This window comes from Microtus ochrogaster, unplaced genomic scaffold (assembly GCF_000317375.1).
Source record: "Microtus ochrogaster isolate Prairie Vole_2 unplaced genomic scaffold, MicOch1.0 UNK52, whole genome shotgun sequence".
Taxonomy (NCBI): domain Eukaryota; kingdom Metazoa; phylum Chordata; class Mammalia; order Rodentia; family Cricetidae; genus Microtus; species Microtus ochrogaster.
The window spans coordinates 915,797-933,047 of NW_004949150.1; the positions used below are offsets into that span (position 1 = coordinate 915,797).

General features: G+C 44.1%; 1 protein-coding gene across 4 annotated transcripts in view; it reads left to right on the forward strand.

Annotated features, from left to right (window-relative positions):
* Nucleotides 1-4,068: 4,068 nt before the first annotated feature.
* Nucleotides 4,069-17,251, forward strand: part of Tfap2b (transcription factor AP-2 beta) — a 26,922-nt gene continuing 13,739 nt past the window's right edge. For 2 of the 4 annotated variants that reach the window (XM_005369563.2, XM_005369562.3), the window contains exons 1-3: nucleotides 4,069-4,149; nucleotides 8,537-8,995; nucleotides 13,750-13,810. In XM_005369563.2, the coding sequence (XP_005369620.1) occupies nucleotides 4,069-4,149; nucleotides 8,537-8,995; nucleotides 13,750-13,810 (601 nt within the window). Of the gene's footprint in view, nucleotides 4,150-7,260; nucleotides 7,288-8,536; nucleotides 8,996-13,749; nucleotides 13,811-14,637; nucleotides 14,673-17,251 lie in introns of those variants that run through there. The other 2 variants (XM_005369564.3, XM_013354614.2) reach the window with 2 other exon arrangements.

Consider the following 17,251-nt stretch of genomic DNA (forward strand, 5'->3'; position numbering starts at 1 on the left):
ACCTTTACAGTCCTGTATGTAAACCACGTTGAACTCAAACTCATAGATACCTACCTGCCTCTGCCTCCTGAGTGTTGGGATTGAAACTATGCTTCAACACACCTGGCTCTTTCTTTTCTGTTTCTTTTCTCCTTCCCTCCCTCCATCCCTTCATTCCATCTTTCCTTATTTCCTTCCTTCCTTCCTTCCTTCCTCCCTCCCTCCCTCCTTCTCTTTTTTGTTTTGTATTTTGTTCCTTTGCCTACTTGTAAATCCAGGGCAAAAATAATTCTGAAAAACTTTCCTGAGACTCATGTCAGTATTTTGAGACTATAACAAGAAATTAAATGTGTGCAAAGTTTTTTACAGGTAAATTTTGGCATTGTTCATCAATTGAACTGCAACAATCCCCAAGTCATAGCTCAATACATGGGACTTCAGGATATTGAATATGCTTCATTTTGGAATGAGAGATGTCAGGGATTAATCTTATCCCAATTGTCCTAGTCTTAAAGTGGTAGATTTTCTTCTTTTACAATATTTGGGGAAGATGAGAAAGAAAAACCCAATGAAAAAAGAAATCAAAAGGTCGAGTAGGCATCCTACAAAAGACCAATGCAAGGATTGGTTGTAGTAAAAAGGGACTCAGATGACCAGCAATCAGATTTGCCGAAGGAAAAAAGGGGCGAGAGTACTAAAAGTTGGTCATCATTTTAACATACATTTTTAAGTCTCAAACCTATTCCAAGAACTGCCAGCAGAGGTCGCCATGCCAGGTGAGTCTGCTTAGCAGCCCTGGCTCTCAATGCTTATTGGACATTTCCTTTATCTGCGGCTGAAAGGGGGTGGGGTTAATAGCGCACCTCTTGGCAGTAATAAACTGCACTAAATATGCGTAAGTGAGAAGGTGTAGGTGTCTTCGCAGGTTGTCTGCAGAGCGCTCCTACCCAGCTGAGAGCGTATGTCCAGAAAAAGAAATAAAATGTTGAAAATGCCTATTTTTACCCAATGTCCCTTAGAAATTCAAAACCCTGCCCCGCCTTAGCATCAGCGTTTGGCTGAATTCGTGAGAGAATCTTTCTCTGAGAGGTATGAATAGAGATGACGCGAAATTAATAAAATGCAGACAAGAGAAAGGTCTCCATTAATGGAAAATTTCTCAGATGTTCAGTTTTTAATTTGTACATTTTTGAAGTGCTCAAACTTTTTAGAGTATTTCTAAAGCTATCGGATTGCTAAGAATTGGGTTTTCAAAATGCTCTTAGTGCTAACACGTTTTCAAGAACCAAGAAAGAGGGAAATTACTTTTTTAAAAAAAGAAAGAAAGAAATGGAAAGAAAAGAAAAGAAAAAAGAAATGAAGCTGCTATTCGGCGTTTGAGTCTTCAAAATTCCTACAGAGGGCGCTGTTGCCCGTTCAATAAAAGAGAATGCTCCCAGAGAAAGGTTTCCCGTGAAATTGCTGGGAATTTTTTTTCTTTTACAAAATGCCACATTGCAAATTAACAAGGGTTTCTACTAGCATTATATATTTCTTTGTGTAGTTATCACGTATGTGTGTAAACATTTTAAGTTTGTTTTATTCTTAATAAAATCAGACTTATTTAGAATGTTCTGTAAAGAACTTTGATAATTTTTAACAAATACTAAGTACATTCCTACTTTTACAAATATCTAATATTAGCATAAAATAAAACACAAATGAAGATTTGCGATTCTACCTAAATGAGACTACAAAATAATCAAACTAGCACACTTTATTATCTATTTAAATAGTTTCATATGTAAAATTATACCTTTAGTTTGGTTTCTATTTTATTAAACCTTCGATTTTATTTAAAATTAATCAAAGATATGTCAGAAAGTGATTTAAAGCGTCAACATATTTAGAAGAAAAAGGCCGTTTTTCCAAATATTTTTTGGTTTGGGTGGGGGATGTCTGTAATGAAGAGTTTTTGATGATTTGAAAGGGATCTGAGCATTATTGTTAATAAGTTTGTGTCTTGAGAATCTTTATTTCCAAATCTATAATACCCATTTTTCAAAGTCTCAACCAAAGACTGATTTCAGTTCTAGAGGGGTGTGGGAGCCACACAATGACATCAAGAAGAACTACTTCCTCTCTCCAAACCAACTCTGGCGGTGAAAGGTGGCTGTGTCTGCTGAAGCTGGAAGACTAGCCTGGTTTAATGGTTTAAGATGCTTTTTTTTTTTTTAAGGAGAAGAGGAAGGAAGGAAATAATAAAAGGGAGAAGTGAAAGAGAAAGAAGGAAAAAGGGGGAGAGGAAAGGAGAAGGGACGGAAGTGTGGGAAGAAGGAGGAAAGGAAGAAGGCGGGGGGAAAAAATCCAACAGGGAATAGGAAAAGGACGTGTTTCTCAAGTTCTATCTGAAGCACCCTGCGTTTCCTTCATTAACCTTACAGCAAATTAATAATGATGACAACAACAGTAACGACGATAATAGATTTGCAGAACTGTTCCGTGTGCGAGGTAGGAGTCCTCAATTTGTCTATCAGAAAATCGCTGTCTTCCTGGGCAGCTTGAAGCCCTCTGTTTGCGGAGCCTCGGACCCTGCCTGGAGCCCTAAAGTGCGTAGGATACCTGGGTTTAAAGACAACCGAACGCCCTTTACAGATTCACTCTCATCAGGTTTAATAACTTCCATCCCAAATTACCGCAACCCTCCTCATTCCCTTCTGTCATCTATTTTCTGCCCTAGGGGCCAAGATCTTCTTCAATGCCTCTCCCTTCTGGCTCCAGGGAACCTTCCGCACCCAGAAAGAGAGAAGGAAAACAACAGAGGGGTTGGGAAGGTGGGGTTGAGGGAGAGAGCTAGTGAATATAGAATTTGTAGTGAAAACAAACAAACAAAAAACTCCGAGTCATACAAGGCATTCCTTTGAGGCTAGCTTAATTTTGATCTTGTTATTATTTACGCTTAAGAAATAAACTAAGCCGCACAAATCACATATCCAAAAGAACATCTACCCCCAAACCAACCTGACAAAATCAAATTAACACTTGAACATTCCCCACTATCTCCTTAAAGAGAATAAAGCTTAAACCTTCTCGAAGATTCTGCTTCTCCAGTTTTTTAATCTATCAAGTTAAAATCACAAATTACAGACAACAGAAACAAACATAAAATGTCCTACACCTCTATTGAAAGTCTCAGAATTAGCATTGTGGGCTTTGTTGTTTCCAACATGTGAGAAAAAAGAAAAGAAAAGAAAAACTTGATAAAATGCAAACCTGAGACAAACAGAAAGACACATAGGATCCAGTGAAAACACACAACCGTTCCAGAGCTACAAGCCATATAGACTGCAGGGTCCACAAGATAGTCAAGTTGCCAAATGTGTTAGGCAAAATGAACAAAAATATCAGAAATCATTGTGGCAAATAGTTTTTGTTGTTGTTATTGCTCTACAATGATACTGTAGGTTATAAAATTTGCACAGCTATCATATGGGAAAAATAGCTCTTAAAATCAAAGAATCTAGTTTTTTTTCTAATACTCTACTGAGCACACAGGAATAGGATATTTGTGTTTTAAAATCTCAATAATGGTCCCCTTTAAAAAAAACTATGTAGAAAACGAGGGGGCTGGTGTCCCTACTTTCTCATTATCAATTGTTATAAGACTTTAGTTGGTTGCTTCGATGATTCACCATTTTCAAAATAGAGATTTTTTTTAAATGTATCTACTTATATTACTTGCTTTGAAAGCTATCTTCCCTTTAAATACCCTTTTAGTCTATGAATTCTGCAACCCAGAGGTGTTTATGTAACTAAATGTGGGTATCTGCGTGTAAATTCGTGTTTATGATTTTTATAATATGTATGTGTGTATGTGTGTGTATATGTGTGTGTATGTGTGTGTGCGCGCGCGTTGTATCTAAGTCCTGTGTGCAATAATGTTTTTCTGTCTGCTGAGGCTTACTTCTCCAGCCTATTGTTTGAGACAACAGATATAAGTTGCGATGGGAGAGGAGCGTCGGATTTGGTGTGTATCCCCCATTTCCAATTATAGATGGATCATTACAGACAGCGGCGTCCTGAGAAGCCAGACATCTGCTCCTCACATGAATGCACTCACCTCCTAGAGACCAGGCTGCCATCATGCTCTGGAAACTCGTGGAGAATGTCAAGTACGAAGACATCTATGAGGTGAGCGGACACCCCCAGATGCATTTTAGAGCTTCCTTACGTAGAAAACTGGAGCTTCTTGACACCCCAGTTGACATATTTTTAAGCTATTTCCTAGCAGATTTCCGGCCGGGTTTCTGAGGTTTCTTTAAGTTTTCTAAGGCTGCCTCTAGTAGACTTCGCTCTCCTGACGGAGGGGACTTTTAAGGTTGGAATCTGGCAACTTTAATTTAAGAGCTATTTTTCTTTTCTTCTTTTTCTTTCTCTCTGGTTCTCTCCTCCCCCTTGTAGGCTCTGGTGGGGAACGTGGAGCCACAGAATTTAAGTAGACAGAGAAAAACATTTTCCCCTCGTTTTGAGTTCGGGAGAGAAGCGGGTTTTTAAGCTTCACTTTAACTCGGGCTTTGGATTTTTTTTTAAATAAATTTTCTAAAATCGGTAACTAACGGATCTTGGTACAGAGTAAACACCTAGGGCAAGAGGGGAAAGAACGGGTGTACGAAAAGATAGAGTACAGTACGGGGAGAGGGCACCGTTTGCTATTTTTGTTTTCTTGTGTTTTGCTTCTTTGCGGGTCAGTGGGTCCAAGCAGAGATGGCAGCCGCCAGCGTGTGGGCATTTTTTAACGAAGTCTGCACGCACTTCGTGTACCCGGCTACCAGTACCCGGGAGAGCGCGTCTCTCCGGGGCTTCGACCTCCTCCTCCCCGGACTCCACCGTTCGCTTCTGGAGTCCGCGTCGAGCGAGGTTGTCGCGCGCCCGGAGCCCTTGCAGCTCGCTGGCGAGGCGAGGAGGCAGGGGCCGGGGATGGATGCAGGAGGAAATGCCACAGTCCCGGAGCTGGGGACTCCTCAGCTGAGCTCAAGAAAAAGAGGAAAGGGAAGCAAGACTCAAAGTGGACGTCGAGGGAGGGAAGAACGGTTCTGGAGCTTGGAGAAAAGCTTTCGAGATCCAAAAAAGAAAAGAAAGCGAAAGGGAGTTAGCGAAGAGGGGAGGCAGAAGCGGGGGACCACCAGGAAAAGTTGGAGAGCAGAAGGCAGAGGCCATGAAACCCGGTCCCCCCCGGCACCGGCAGCACTGGGCTGGATTACCGGACGACGGAGGTGGGCAACTCAGGCTCACGAACCGTCAGGAAAGAAACCGGGGCCCGGAGCCGGGAGCCCTGTGAGAACTAGGAGCAACAGCTCGGCAACCGTTGGCCTTGCCCAACTAAGGGGAGTCTGAAGCAGTCGCCAGCTTCTTCCCCACCCTGTTGGCCGGGTCCGCCCGAGTGACCGCGACTCCTTAGGGAGCCGGGAAAAGCGCCTCCAGTCAGTGGTCCAGTGTGTCCCAGTCCCAACATTTCGAAAACCTCGTTTGAAGGTCAATGAGAAAGTGAGAGAGAAAGAGAAAAACAGAGAGGGGAAAAAAGAAGGAAAGGATTCCTCTGTGAATGAGAAGAGAGAGAGAGAGAGAGAGAGAGAGAGAGAGAGAGAGAGAGAGAGAGAGAGAGAGAGATATTCTTTCTGTCCTCTCCCCTTTGTAGTTGTGTACTGACTGTACTGAGGGGCCGTGTCTTCCTGACCTGGCAAGGTTTGCCTTGCTCTGGCCTGCCTTTCTTTCCTAACAGGCGGGATGATGCTAGTCCAGGTCGCTAAACTATTCTAAAAAACACATCACCCACGGAAAACGTGCCGCTTTCGGAGCTGGGGCTGCAGTTGAAGTAGCTCTGGGTATAGGCAGAGGAATTAAAGGAATCAGAGGGACGCTGGTTCCTTGCTTATGGAAAATAAACGACTAAATGAAAAAGGAGGGGGAGAGGGCATGGAGTGGGGTTGAGTGGAAGTGGGAAGGAAGAAGAGAAGGGGGAGGGAGGGAAGAGAGGAGAGGGGGTGAGGGAGAGAAAAGGAGGGGGGGTGAGGAAAAGACGAAAACGGGCTAGGAGAGGAAGGAGAGGAGAGAAGACTGACCGGAGGGAGGAGAGAGTGCGTTACTCTAGGCTGCCTAAATTTTCAGCTGAAAAGCCGGGAGAAGGGCACACAGCCTGGTAGAAGGAGCCTATTTCAGTCTGGGCTACGGTTGAAATTTAACCTAAACGGCAGTCAGGCCAGTTGAACGGGTTCCTGAAACATCCCAAAAGATTTTCTGTTGCCCCTGGCTTTACCTAGAAAGGATACGTTTAGTGTGCTTGAAGAGACCGATTGCATATATTTTAAATCTCGATTTTAAAAAAAAAAAATGCAGGCTGTAAGCACCGAAAAAGGGAAAGGCAACAGCACTGTGTTGAACACCTCCCCCATCTCTCCTAGGTCTTAGGGGGGAAAAAAGCTAAATCTGCATTCAGAAAAAGTCTGTGTGTAGCTCCCAGTAAACAAACAGGCCCAGCTATTTACTTTTCTTTTCCCTCCAGATGACCAGGCAAAGCCTTTCTAGTTTGCGTTCTCATCTGCACACCAAGCACTTTATTTAGGGCCACCTCCTCCCTGTTGGGAAAGTCTCCCTCTGTATACCAGAACACCTACATTCTCTGGGAGCCCCCCAGCCCTGCTCCCCCACACTGCCGAATCCAAAGAGCAGAGGTTGTCTGACGAGAGCGAGCGTCCCAGCTCAGTTAATTGAAGTTCTGCCTCTTTCCTGCTAAACTTTTCCCCCAGTCTGCCTCCGCCAGCCCCCTCGTCTGATTACATCTAGTAATTCTCCACTGAATGAACGTCATTTACAATAGTGGAGGAGCTCTGAGCTCGCTGCTGCTTCACGCTCCATTTGTCCTCCATTCTCCCTTTAAAGTACTCGTGTAATATTAATAGTCATGAATATCAATTATTATGAGGCGGTGTAGGCAAGCGGAGGGAGGAAGGGGCGCCCGAGCAGTCTGAGCCCAGCTTCGGGTGGAAGAGGACTGTTTCTGGAGCCCCAAAGAACCCGCCGAAGAAAAGAGGCCAAAAAAGACGGTGAGAGACAGATGAACAGCTCTGCCTGTCTGTGACAGGCACCTCCAATCTTCTTGGAGGGGGATTTTTTTTTTTTTTTGATGGCTTGTCCTGGAAACACCTCAAGCTCAGCTCCTGTGTCCAGCTTGCTTCTCTGCTGGACTTTTTGATTTTTGAAATTTCATTGTTTGATTTTGAGCAGTAACCAGGCTTTTTTTTCCAGATGTTAGTCCACACCTATTCATCCATGGTGAGTTCGGATTCCCGTTGTACCAGAAGTGCATGCCTTCTCCTTTCCCTCTCACTGTCTCTCCGTCTCTGCATCTGTGTGTTTGTCTCCCTCCGTCTCTCTGTCTTCCTCTGAGTGCCTTTGGCTTGGTAATTTAGCACCATAATTGGACGAGGCTGCAGCTGCTTCCCTCTGCATTGTGTCTTCCTTGTCTGAGAGTCAGCTGGGAGGGGGTGAGGCTGAGCCGGAAAACTTTTTATTTGTCAAGGCAGTTTGGAAATTTAGGTGGCTGCTTCTACAGAAAGGACCAGGGGGACTTTTCACCACAAGGGATGGGGAGAAACTTAAAGTGTCCTGCACTTCCTCCCCCTCGCACTTGGCTTCCACTCCGGAGAGGAGGGGAAAAAAAGATGTGGGGGTTATCTCTTCACCTCCCAACTTCAGTTCCTTATTTTAACACCCTGAGTATAATAGCGTGCGATATGGCGAGCAAGCTCAGAAATAACTCCTGCAAACCACAACTCAATTTAACGTGGGCTTAGGGTGTGATTGCAGAGGAGATCCGTTTCAATCAAACTCTAAGTTATTTAATTCCTCTTGGGGAGGGAGGGGTGGCTGGAAGCTCTGATCAGGCAGATGCCTCCCCGCTCTGGGAATCTCCTGCTTGTGTGAGCCCCGGGGCCTGCCAGCTACCTGCCTGTGAAGGCAGAAGTGGTTTGGTTTTTTTTTTTTGTTTGTTTGTTTTTTGTTTTTTTCAACCAGAGCAGTACCACAGTTATTAGAAAGGTTTGCTTGGTGGACTTTGGATTTCTTGAAGAGGTGGGAGCAGGAAACACTTAGGAGAGCAAACATCACCCTTGGGTCCTACATTCTTAACTCAAGGCTTTGAGCTATCTCTGTCCACACCATTCTTTCTCCGCTCCCTTTTTGCCTGCTTTGCTCTCTCCAAAGATGGCTCGTAGGCCTGATAGTGGGTGAGCTTCCGGATTTCTGTTGTAGTTAAGTCCCCTGAAGCTTCCCGGGTGGGACTGTTGACATTTTACCATGTGGCCCTGAGTCAGCTTGGGTCTAAGGTTTAGCCTCTTGCTTCCCTTCCCTTATCCGGGGAAAGTTGTACAGAAACCGAACTCTCTCTCTCTCTCTCTCTCTCTCTCTCTCTCTCTCTCTCTCTCTCTCTCTCTCTCTCTCTCTCTCTCTCTCTCTCTCTCTCCCCCTCCCTCCTCCCTCCTTCTTCTCCTCCTTCTCCACCTTCTGTCTTCTCTACTCCCAGGACCGGCACGATGGCGTCCCAAGCCATAGCTCGAGACTGTCTCAGCTGGGCTCTGTGTCCCAAGGCCCCTACTCGAGCGCCCCGCCGCTGTCCCACACGCCATCATCGGACTTCCAGCCACCCTACTTCCCACCCCCCTACCAGCCACTACCTTACCACCAGAGTCAAGACCCCTACTCCCACGTCAACGACCCCTACTCCCTGAACCCTCTCCATCAGCCCCAGCAGCATCCCTGGGGGCAGCGACAGAGACAAGAAGTGGGTTCAGAAGCCGGCTCTCTACTGCCCCAGCCCCGGGCAGCCTTGCCCCAGCTCTCGGGCCTTGACCCCCGAAGGGACTACCACTCTGTCCGGCGGCCAGACGTGTTGCTACATTCGGCACACCACGGCCTGGACGCCGGCATGGGCGACAGCCTCTCGTTGCACGGTCTTGGGCATCCCGGCATGGAAGATGTGCAGGTAATTCCAAACAAACAGAAAACAAACATAAAACATAATAAAAGAAGAATGCAGGACGGGGGAGGGCGGCCTGGTCTTCTGGAGGTGGGGGTGGGGGTTGTCATCTTTAGAACCGGATGGACCGGACAGGACAAAAGTGTGTGTTTGAGTGTGTGACTACGAGGTGGCAGTTTCTAGAGATCTGTTTGTGAATGACAGGACGGCTGGAAATTAAATCTTGAAGGAGGAAATACGTTCGTGATACTTTACAGTCATTGCTTTCAAGGCTAATGTTTTCATCTTGACTCAGCTACTAGACGTGTGCATTCTCTGTTGCTTTGTGAAGAAGTTGGCACTAGGTTTACCCCAGAGTGAGCCTGTCCCGGTGGCTTCGTAGGCTAAAGTGCTGGCTGTCTAGAGAACAGAGGTCTAAGCAAGAAGGCTCAAGGGCCCCTGAAGGCTCCAGGTGTTCTTCCTTTTTGCAAAACCTGCTAGGGACGATGTTGCTTTGGAAGAGGGTCGTTAGCTGTGTTTGTTTAAGACCCCTTTGCTTTGAATTTCCAAAAGCTTCAAAGCCCTTCTCTCCAGACGAATTCTAGAGCCAGCGATGGGATCTTTGCTGGGACAAGCTCAGAAAGTTGCAACTGGGTTCTGGGAGTCCTTTAGGACTGTTAGCATTTTTTGGAACTATCATCTGAAGGCCACTTGGTTAACTGGAAAGCAGTGTTTCCCACCTTCTCCTTCAGCCCTCTCCTGACACTTGTCACCCCTCCCCAATGCTACTGTCCCCTCTGAAGAGGCAGCATGTGTTTATTTCTTAAAACAAAAGGTTCAGAACAAACCCCCAGCCACGGAGTATCCCATCTGCAGCCTACACAATGGAGGCCGACTTGGATGAGAACCCTTGGTTAAACTAAACAAAGAAACATCAAAGAAAAGATTCCTAAATACTGTCAGGGTGATTCTGAACAGTTCGTCTTCACACACACTCTCCCCCAATTTAAAGAGTCTCCAGAAAAGATAAATATTGTCGTAAGGCATTTAATTGATGTTTGGATCTTATTGGCATAGTTGAATTTGTTATGCATCACTGTAGACTTATTTCTGAGGCAAAGAAGAAAGTGAAATGGGAAAGAGAAGGTAGCCAAGCCCTTCCTCTTTACTTTGCTGTGAATATGTATGTATGTATGTATGTATGTATGTATGTATGTATGTATACATACATACATACATACATACATATACACGTATGTATAGTCAAAATGTGGAGACAGAATCAAACAGCATCTCTGTGTGGTCTATGATGGCTCATTGTTTCAGAGAAACCTTGTTATTAAAAAGGAAGAAACCACCTGGTCTGTGGCTGGATTTACCCGCAGTACCACAACTGATGGTTTTGTTGGTTTTACTGAGCTGTGCCTGTCTGGAAGTATTGCTCATTTTAGAATACCATATAAGAAAAGAAATATTGAATTGTTTTTTTTAATGCTTTGGCGTAATAGGCATGGGGGAGTTTTTAAATTAACCTTTTTGAGTATGGTTCAAAGTGCTGGATAATGAAGGTAGATCAACCTCACACCCCTATTCCCCTGGGGATGCTAACATCACCCACTACACTATACATCCCCCATTACTGTAACTGTGGATGAGAACATCACCTACTACCACTACCCTGCAGGCCAAGGGACTCAGGCAACTGGACCCTGAAATATCTCTCCAAAATGGGGGGGGTTCTTTGGTTTTAGAATGCTTTCTTTAAGTCAGAACTTTAAAGGGTTTTGAGTGTCTAGCAAAATGCAAAGGGAGGGGACAAACAAGGTCAGGGAAGTGCTTTTGGGGGAATAACATAATCAAAGCAACTGGATAGATTTAAAGTGCTTAAGTGAGCCCAGCTCCATCCTGAGTTGATGCAGTTTGCTCAGAGACTGTGGGGATAGAAAGTGCGCCTGGCTCCCCTGTCCTTCCTCCAGCTGATAACCTGGCATTGTGGAGAGGCTTGTGGGACCTTTACAACCCTAAGTGTGAAAAGGATGGGGGAATACAACCTATGTGAGTCTCAGTAGTGAACTAATTATGTGAGGTTGGTCCCTCAGCAGCCCTGGTCCAGTGTGGTCCCGGTGGCAGGCCTCCTGAGTCTAGGGTAAAGGGAAGAAATGAGGTTTGTGCTTTAGATGCAGAAAGGCAGTAGATCAGCTTCCCCTCCCCCGGAAAAGGGTTTACTACCAAGCTCGGGGTCTAGAGTACAGAGGCTAAAAGTTATGGAAGCTGCCAGGTCTTCAGACACCAAGCAACAGATCCAAGGGGTAACTGGACCCTTCTGAACCCCCTCCCCCCCAGAAGTGAGAGCAGAGTAGTTTTGCCTGGCCCTCCAAGTCACTTGTTCTGCTCAAGGGTCTGGAATATGTGCATTGAGGACACTGGAATCCAGGGACCAGACAGAGCCTGAGGGCGCTCCATGGGCCCTGTGCACAGGTCCAGCTTTGGGGGCATTTTATGTGACCTAAGGGCACACTCACAAGGCCGCCGCCCTGTGAAAGAAAAGAGGGGGGAGCTAATTAACCAAATGCTTCTAATATTTTTTTAAATGAAACTATAAAACCCTGTCAATTTCTATTTCAATTTACTCACAGGGGCTATTAAACTAGCAGATCGCTGTCTGGGTTCCGGGTACGCTACATTTCACCCATTGGGAAGGGGGGGCAGTGTTAAAAACTCAGGGGGAAATGACTACAGAAAAAGAGAAGGAAGGGACATCTAGTTGTGGATTTGTTTAGTTGCCGTGTGGGCGTCTACTTCTTCACAGCTTGGCTTTCTAACCTCCCATCACCTCTACCACCCATGAGTATCAACATATAAAGCTTTTAAGTGAACCCTACACACACACTCACACACACACACACACTCACACACACACACACTACAGTATGCTCAAACACACCCTTGTGTCTTAAAGCAATCCCTGGTATCACTTTTAACTAAAGAAGTCTAGTAATTATGAGTCTGAGTTGTTTTTCTGCGCTTCCGCATGCAGTCCTAATTAAATCTTTACGATCCTCCCTGTGACGATTAAGCGCCAGCATGCTGCGTGAATATCCTGTACAAAAACCCAGCAGGCGGCCGTAATTAGATAGAAAATCAGACAAGAGCCTTCTCATTAACTACCACAACTACCCCACGTCGCTGATGAGGCGGAGATACATATTTGCGCACCAACATGAGCAAGAGGTGTGGGGGCTTATGGGTCCAGGACCTTATGTGATGGGTTTTGCTCCCACAAACGCAGGCAAATACTTCCGTCCTGCCTGGATGGACCCGGAGCCATTGGCAACAGACTCACAAGTTTAGAAAAGGGCAATGTGAGTGTGACCGTGCCTCTGAGTGTGACAAGGTCCCCTGGAAACTTAAGAACAAGTTTCAGAAAATATTTTTAAGGCGACTCTTCACTATTAAGGTGTTTATGGAGGTCTACAATGTAGGAAACAGTTCGAAAGAAGAAACACCCCACCCTTAGCTTTCTAAGAGCAGCAAGGTGTCTAGTAAAAATGAAAAGAAAGAAATGAGCATACCCTCCCCCTACCCGATGGATCTCTTCTCAGGCCACACTTGCTCAGTTGTGGCAGGCTTTTTTTTTTTTTTCTTGTGATGGACACATACCCTGTTCAAGGAAGCATCCTGAATGGGTAGGAAGTGCTGGGGAAACACCTCATTCCCAAGATCTTCTTTTTACACTTCTTTACAGAGTGGGTGACAAACTGGTCCAGACATAAGTTCCAAAGGACCAAGTGAAGCAGTCCTGGGATTCGGAAAGACAGTGGGTATTGTCTTTGGGAGTGGGGAGGGTGGAATCTTTGCTTTTTGACACCCTGCAAGGCACAGCTAGAAGGCTGGTTCCCAGGCATCCTGACAGCTAGGAACTCACTCCAACAACTATTCTCTCAGAAGTGCTGCCAATTCTGAGCTGAAACTTCCCCTCTCTGGGATGAAACTGAAGATTGATATTGCTTGTGATTACCAAGGTGTTGACTAGAAGGATCCAGTTCTTTTGACTGCATATGTATCTGTGTGCCTGTATCTATAGTTACTGCCTCCCTAACAGCTGTGCACCTGGCTGGGCAGTTTCACCAGCATGCTGAAAGGGTGTGTATGGACTATGCAGAGACTATCATCTTGCACCAAGAAACTCAGAGCTCACAGAAACACAGAAACGTGTGTGTGTGTGTGTGTGTGTGTGTGTGTGTGTGTGTGTGGACTGCAGTGGGTGTGAGGTCCTGGAGGGTTTTGTATTGCTGTTTGCATGCCATTCCAAATTGCTCAGACTTTAATTAAAATCCCATAATGTAAACTGTTATGTATTTGTAAAAATGGCTCTGGGGTTAAATACACTGGGATAGAAGGAAATACTGAAATTGCTCTTAACTTATATTGGTGAAAAATCTTTCAGGTGTTGCCAACTTTTCACAATTCATATGGGCAAGTAATCTAAAAGTTTATGTGCCTGTGTGATATCTGTGTTTCAGATAATAACAAAACCAATACTGCATCCCAGCTGTCCCTCGTATGTTCTGCTTTCCTTTTTTTTTTCTACTGGGAGAATTTGCCATTCCAGTGAATTTCATTTCTATGTCGATTTGGGGATAATAAGGATAATAATAAAACCTCCTTTGTGAATTAATATAAATGGAAATAATAGAAACTCCCGTTTAGAATGACATGATTTATGTATGCAATTCTTTAATATACAGTCAATTTGAATGGTGATGTTTTTATCTTCACAGTCAGTTGAAGATGCCAATAATAGCGGCATGAACCTATTGGACCAGTCAGTCATTAAAAAAGGTATGGATTGTTCCTTCCAAAAGTAAGCAACGATTTCAATGTCTTTATGCTGAGCTTTCACTTTGGGGGTATTCATCATTTTATATCACAAAACAATGTCTGTTGTAATCAGTTTAATGACTATCAGACTAGGTAAAAGGGTATGCTGGGAAAAAAAGGAAATGGGACCAAGCAGAATGGAAACTCAGTTAAAAACCAGGATTGGAGAAATAGGGCTATATTGACAATTGCCATTTCTTTTCATAATACATCAGGTAGCCATTTAAATGCATCTTATATGTCTGAGCCATTATGATGTTAGAAACAGCTGGGAAGCACTGGTTTCAAAAATGTTCTATTGTTACTTGGTTGATAACTGGATTTAGCTATGTTAAATTAGCCTGTGTCATGGGGGTGGCTTTTCCCCCTTGTTGTTTTTGGTTTGAATTTTTTTTTTTTTTGGTGGTGGTATTTCTGGTACCAGTTCTCTATGTCTTATGAGTTGTTTCTTTTTGTTATTATTATTTTTAATTGTGCCAAATGCTTTGCTAAATATGCTCCCCCTGAGAGGCTGAGACAGACTATGCTTGCATCTAGATCTTCCTGCATACGCACTCATGATTGACTGTGGCTGTGGCATCACCCCATACTGTTAGAGGGCATGTGATATTAACAAATGTTTGCAGTCTCTTGTACAGCTGTAAGCAAAATAATTAACTAATTAAACTAATTAAATGTAATTACAATAACTCATTTCAGGCGTATTGCAGCTGCTTAATTTTTTTTTCCCCTGCTCTTCTCTGACAGTCACTGAGAGAATGTCTGACGATTAGAGTAGCTGCTTCAAGGCCCGAATGTCACTCGCGTGCCCACAAATTTAAGAGTTCGAATGTGTGTACATAGTGCGGTCTTTAATTATCAAACGGATTGGTATTGGAAAACACAGCTTTAATGACTATAGTCCTTGCTTATTGAGGTTAGAGGGAGATGGTCCTTATGCTTGGAGTCAACAGTCCCCAACTTCAGTCAGTTGTGATTCGCTTGAGCCACTTAACACTCACAAAAATAATTAAAGAAAACGATAATTTAGATAGCAATCCATCCAGCCTCAAATTGGAGGAGTAGTTGTTGGCAGCTTGTGGAGTAAAGATCCCCAAAAGGTTAAGAGGATGCTGAATTTTCCCCCCTCTAGAAAGTCACGGATATGTAGCTGTGTGAGGTAGGCAGGGAAAACAGTAGCTGAGTGATGCCTTTTGGGTTTGGAATGATTTTTAAATTAGGCTTTAAAATGTTGCCCAGTGTTTCTCCATCTCTTCTTTAGGTAATGCCACCTTCAGCTGGTACTCTCAGGGTGCGAGCGAGCTCGGGCTGGCAGCCCTGCTGACTGCTCACTTTCTCTGGTTCCCCAGGAGTCTTCTCTTTCGGTTAATTGCTGGCTGATTGGGATGGGTGAGGGAGGAGCTTTCCTGTTCCCTTTTGTCATTGTTATTTCAATCCCCCCTCCCTCTCGGTGGAAAGCTAGAACAGCTCAGCTCAGGGTTCCGTATCCTAGCAACATCAATTTGCTGGCAGAGGGACATGCCCAGCGGATGACCAATCAGAAATGTTATTAATAGTCAGGCCAATAAAAATATTTGGAACTTAGCTTGCTCCAGCAAAATGGGATTCACAATTTTCTTAGATGTGGGAAGCACTGGTTGCAGTGTTTAAATATGTTTGCCCGAGAAACATGAATATTTATACATGAGGTTGTTTCCAGAGATAAAGGAGACCGGTGACTAAAGTTGTATGCTCTGTTTTTCTGAGACTGCTGCATGTTTTACCCCCAAAGCTTTTTAAAAAGCATTCACGGCTTAAAACACTAAGTTAACACCCTACTCATGCTAAGTGATTTGGGGTGAGTAGTATAAATACGAACATTAGGTTGGTTCTATTATTTGATACTTGAAATGTTTGCTTTATTACACGAAGAAAAGATTCTAATATCACATTTTTATCTTTTTAAAGCCATGGGCAAAAAATGAACAAATGTTTGATTTATTTTTCTAACTCATCAGGAACCACTTAAAATAAAGTTATGGGTTCATTAGCTCCTTCCCAGCCTCTCATCTCTCTGCCTTTGCATAGTCTCATCCCCATGAGGGATGCTTCTGAGAGATTAATTCTGTGGAGAGGTGAGAAAGTTTCCTGAACTGAATATTCTAAATTTCAGCAACTAGCAGGGGACTTGGTTGCTTAATTTGTTTTCTAATGGGCATTTAGACAGTTTTTAGAAAATTATGCTTCATTGGTAAAAGGCCAGCAACTGGTCTATATTTACACGTCTTTGCTCCTTTGTTTATTGAGCCTAACAACCTAGGCATAAAAGATGTATTTATCTATCTTTGTGTCTTTCTGTTCAGTTGTGTCATGGCCACTCCTAAAATTTAATCCATCTAATTTTTCTTCCCTGTTGACATCACCTCATACATTATAGACTCCCTCTCTTGTTATGTTTGCTGTGTGGGCTTAGCTGACATTTCTGAAGTAATTTAGTTAAGAGGAAATGAGTTGTTCCCAGTAGAGAGAGCAAACGAGTGGAGTGAAGGTAGCCAGCGTGATAAATGGCTCTTTCATTTGAAGATCTCCAGAGCTCGTTTACGGCTAATTTTCTGTATTGGCCCCCTTTGAGCTATTAATGCAATCGGCAGGGACCGTGGCCCCTCTCTTCTTAGCTGCCCCATTAGAGCTCCCATTAAGCTGCCGAGTCTCAACTCTGTGGCAGGAGTTGGGGAGGGGGGAGTAATGAAAGGTGCTTTTTAAACTCTTCTAATCTAAACCGGCAGAGGGTGGTTAATACGATTTGAAGGGGGCTGGTCAATGAGCAATCAATAAAGTAATAATGAGAAGGATTCGGTACATTAACAGTCTAAAAATCCAACGAGACATTAAAAAATCATTCTGAACTCTCAGTTCCATTAAGATTAGGAATCTGGGTGGGGACGGGTGGGGGCAGTGCCCAGCTCACATAAATGATCATTGCCATCTTCTTATGGCTTAACTTAAAGGACTTACCTAGGCTTGAAGAAAGGGGACTTGGAATCAGTGACCAACATGCAATCGGTTTGACACATTAGACAGCAGAAAATATGTCAGAATTTCTTGGAAAGGTTATCGAGGCCTGAGTCCAAGGTTCAAATTCTGTGTCTGTGGGCCATTTTTGTTGGTCTTATGGATATCCTGTTGGGTTACTTTTAGTTCAACCTCCACTCTCTCCCATGTTTTCTCCATTAGTTCTGGCCCCTTCCCCACACAAACACTTTGGTGTGGGTTTTCTTGGAGAGGAGGAAGTATAAAATTGCCAAATCTCAATTCTAGCAGACTCCTTTGAGATTCTTCCTTATTGCCTAGAAGGAACACCGCATCTGAGTCCAGGAAAGTTGTGTTTCCTCTCAAGAACTTCACTTTTCCAGAGAGAGAGAG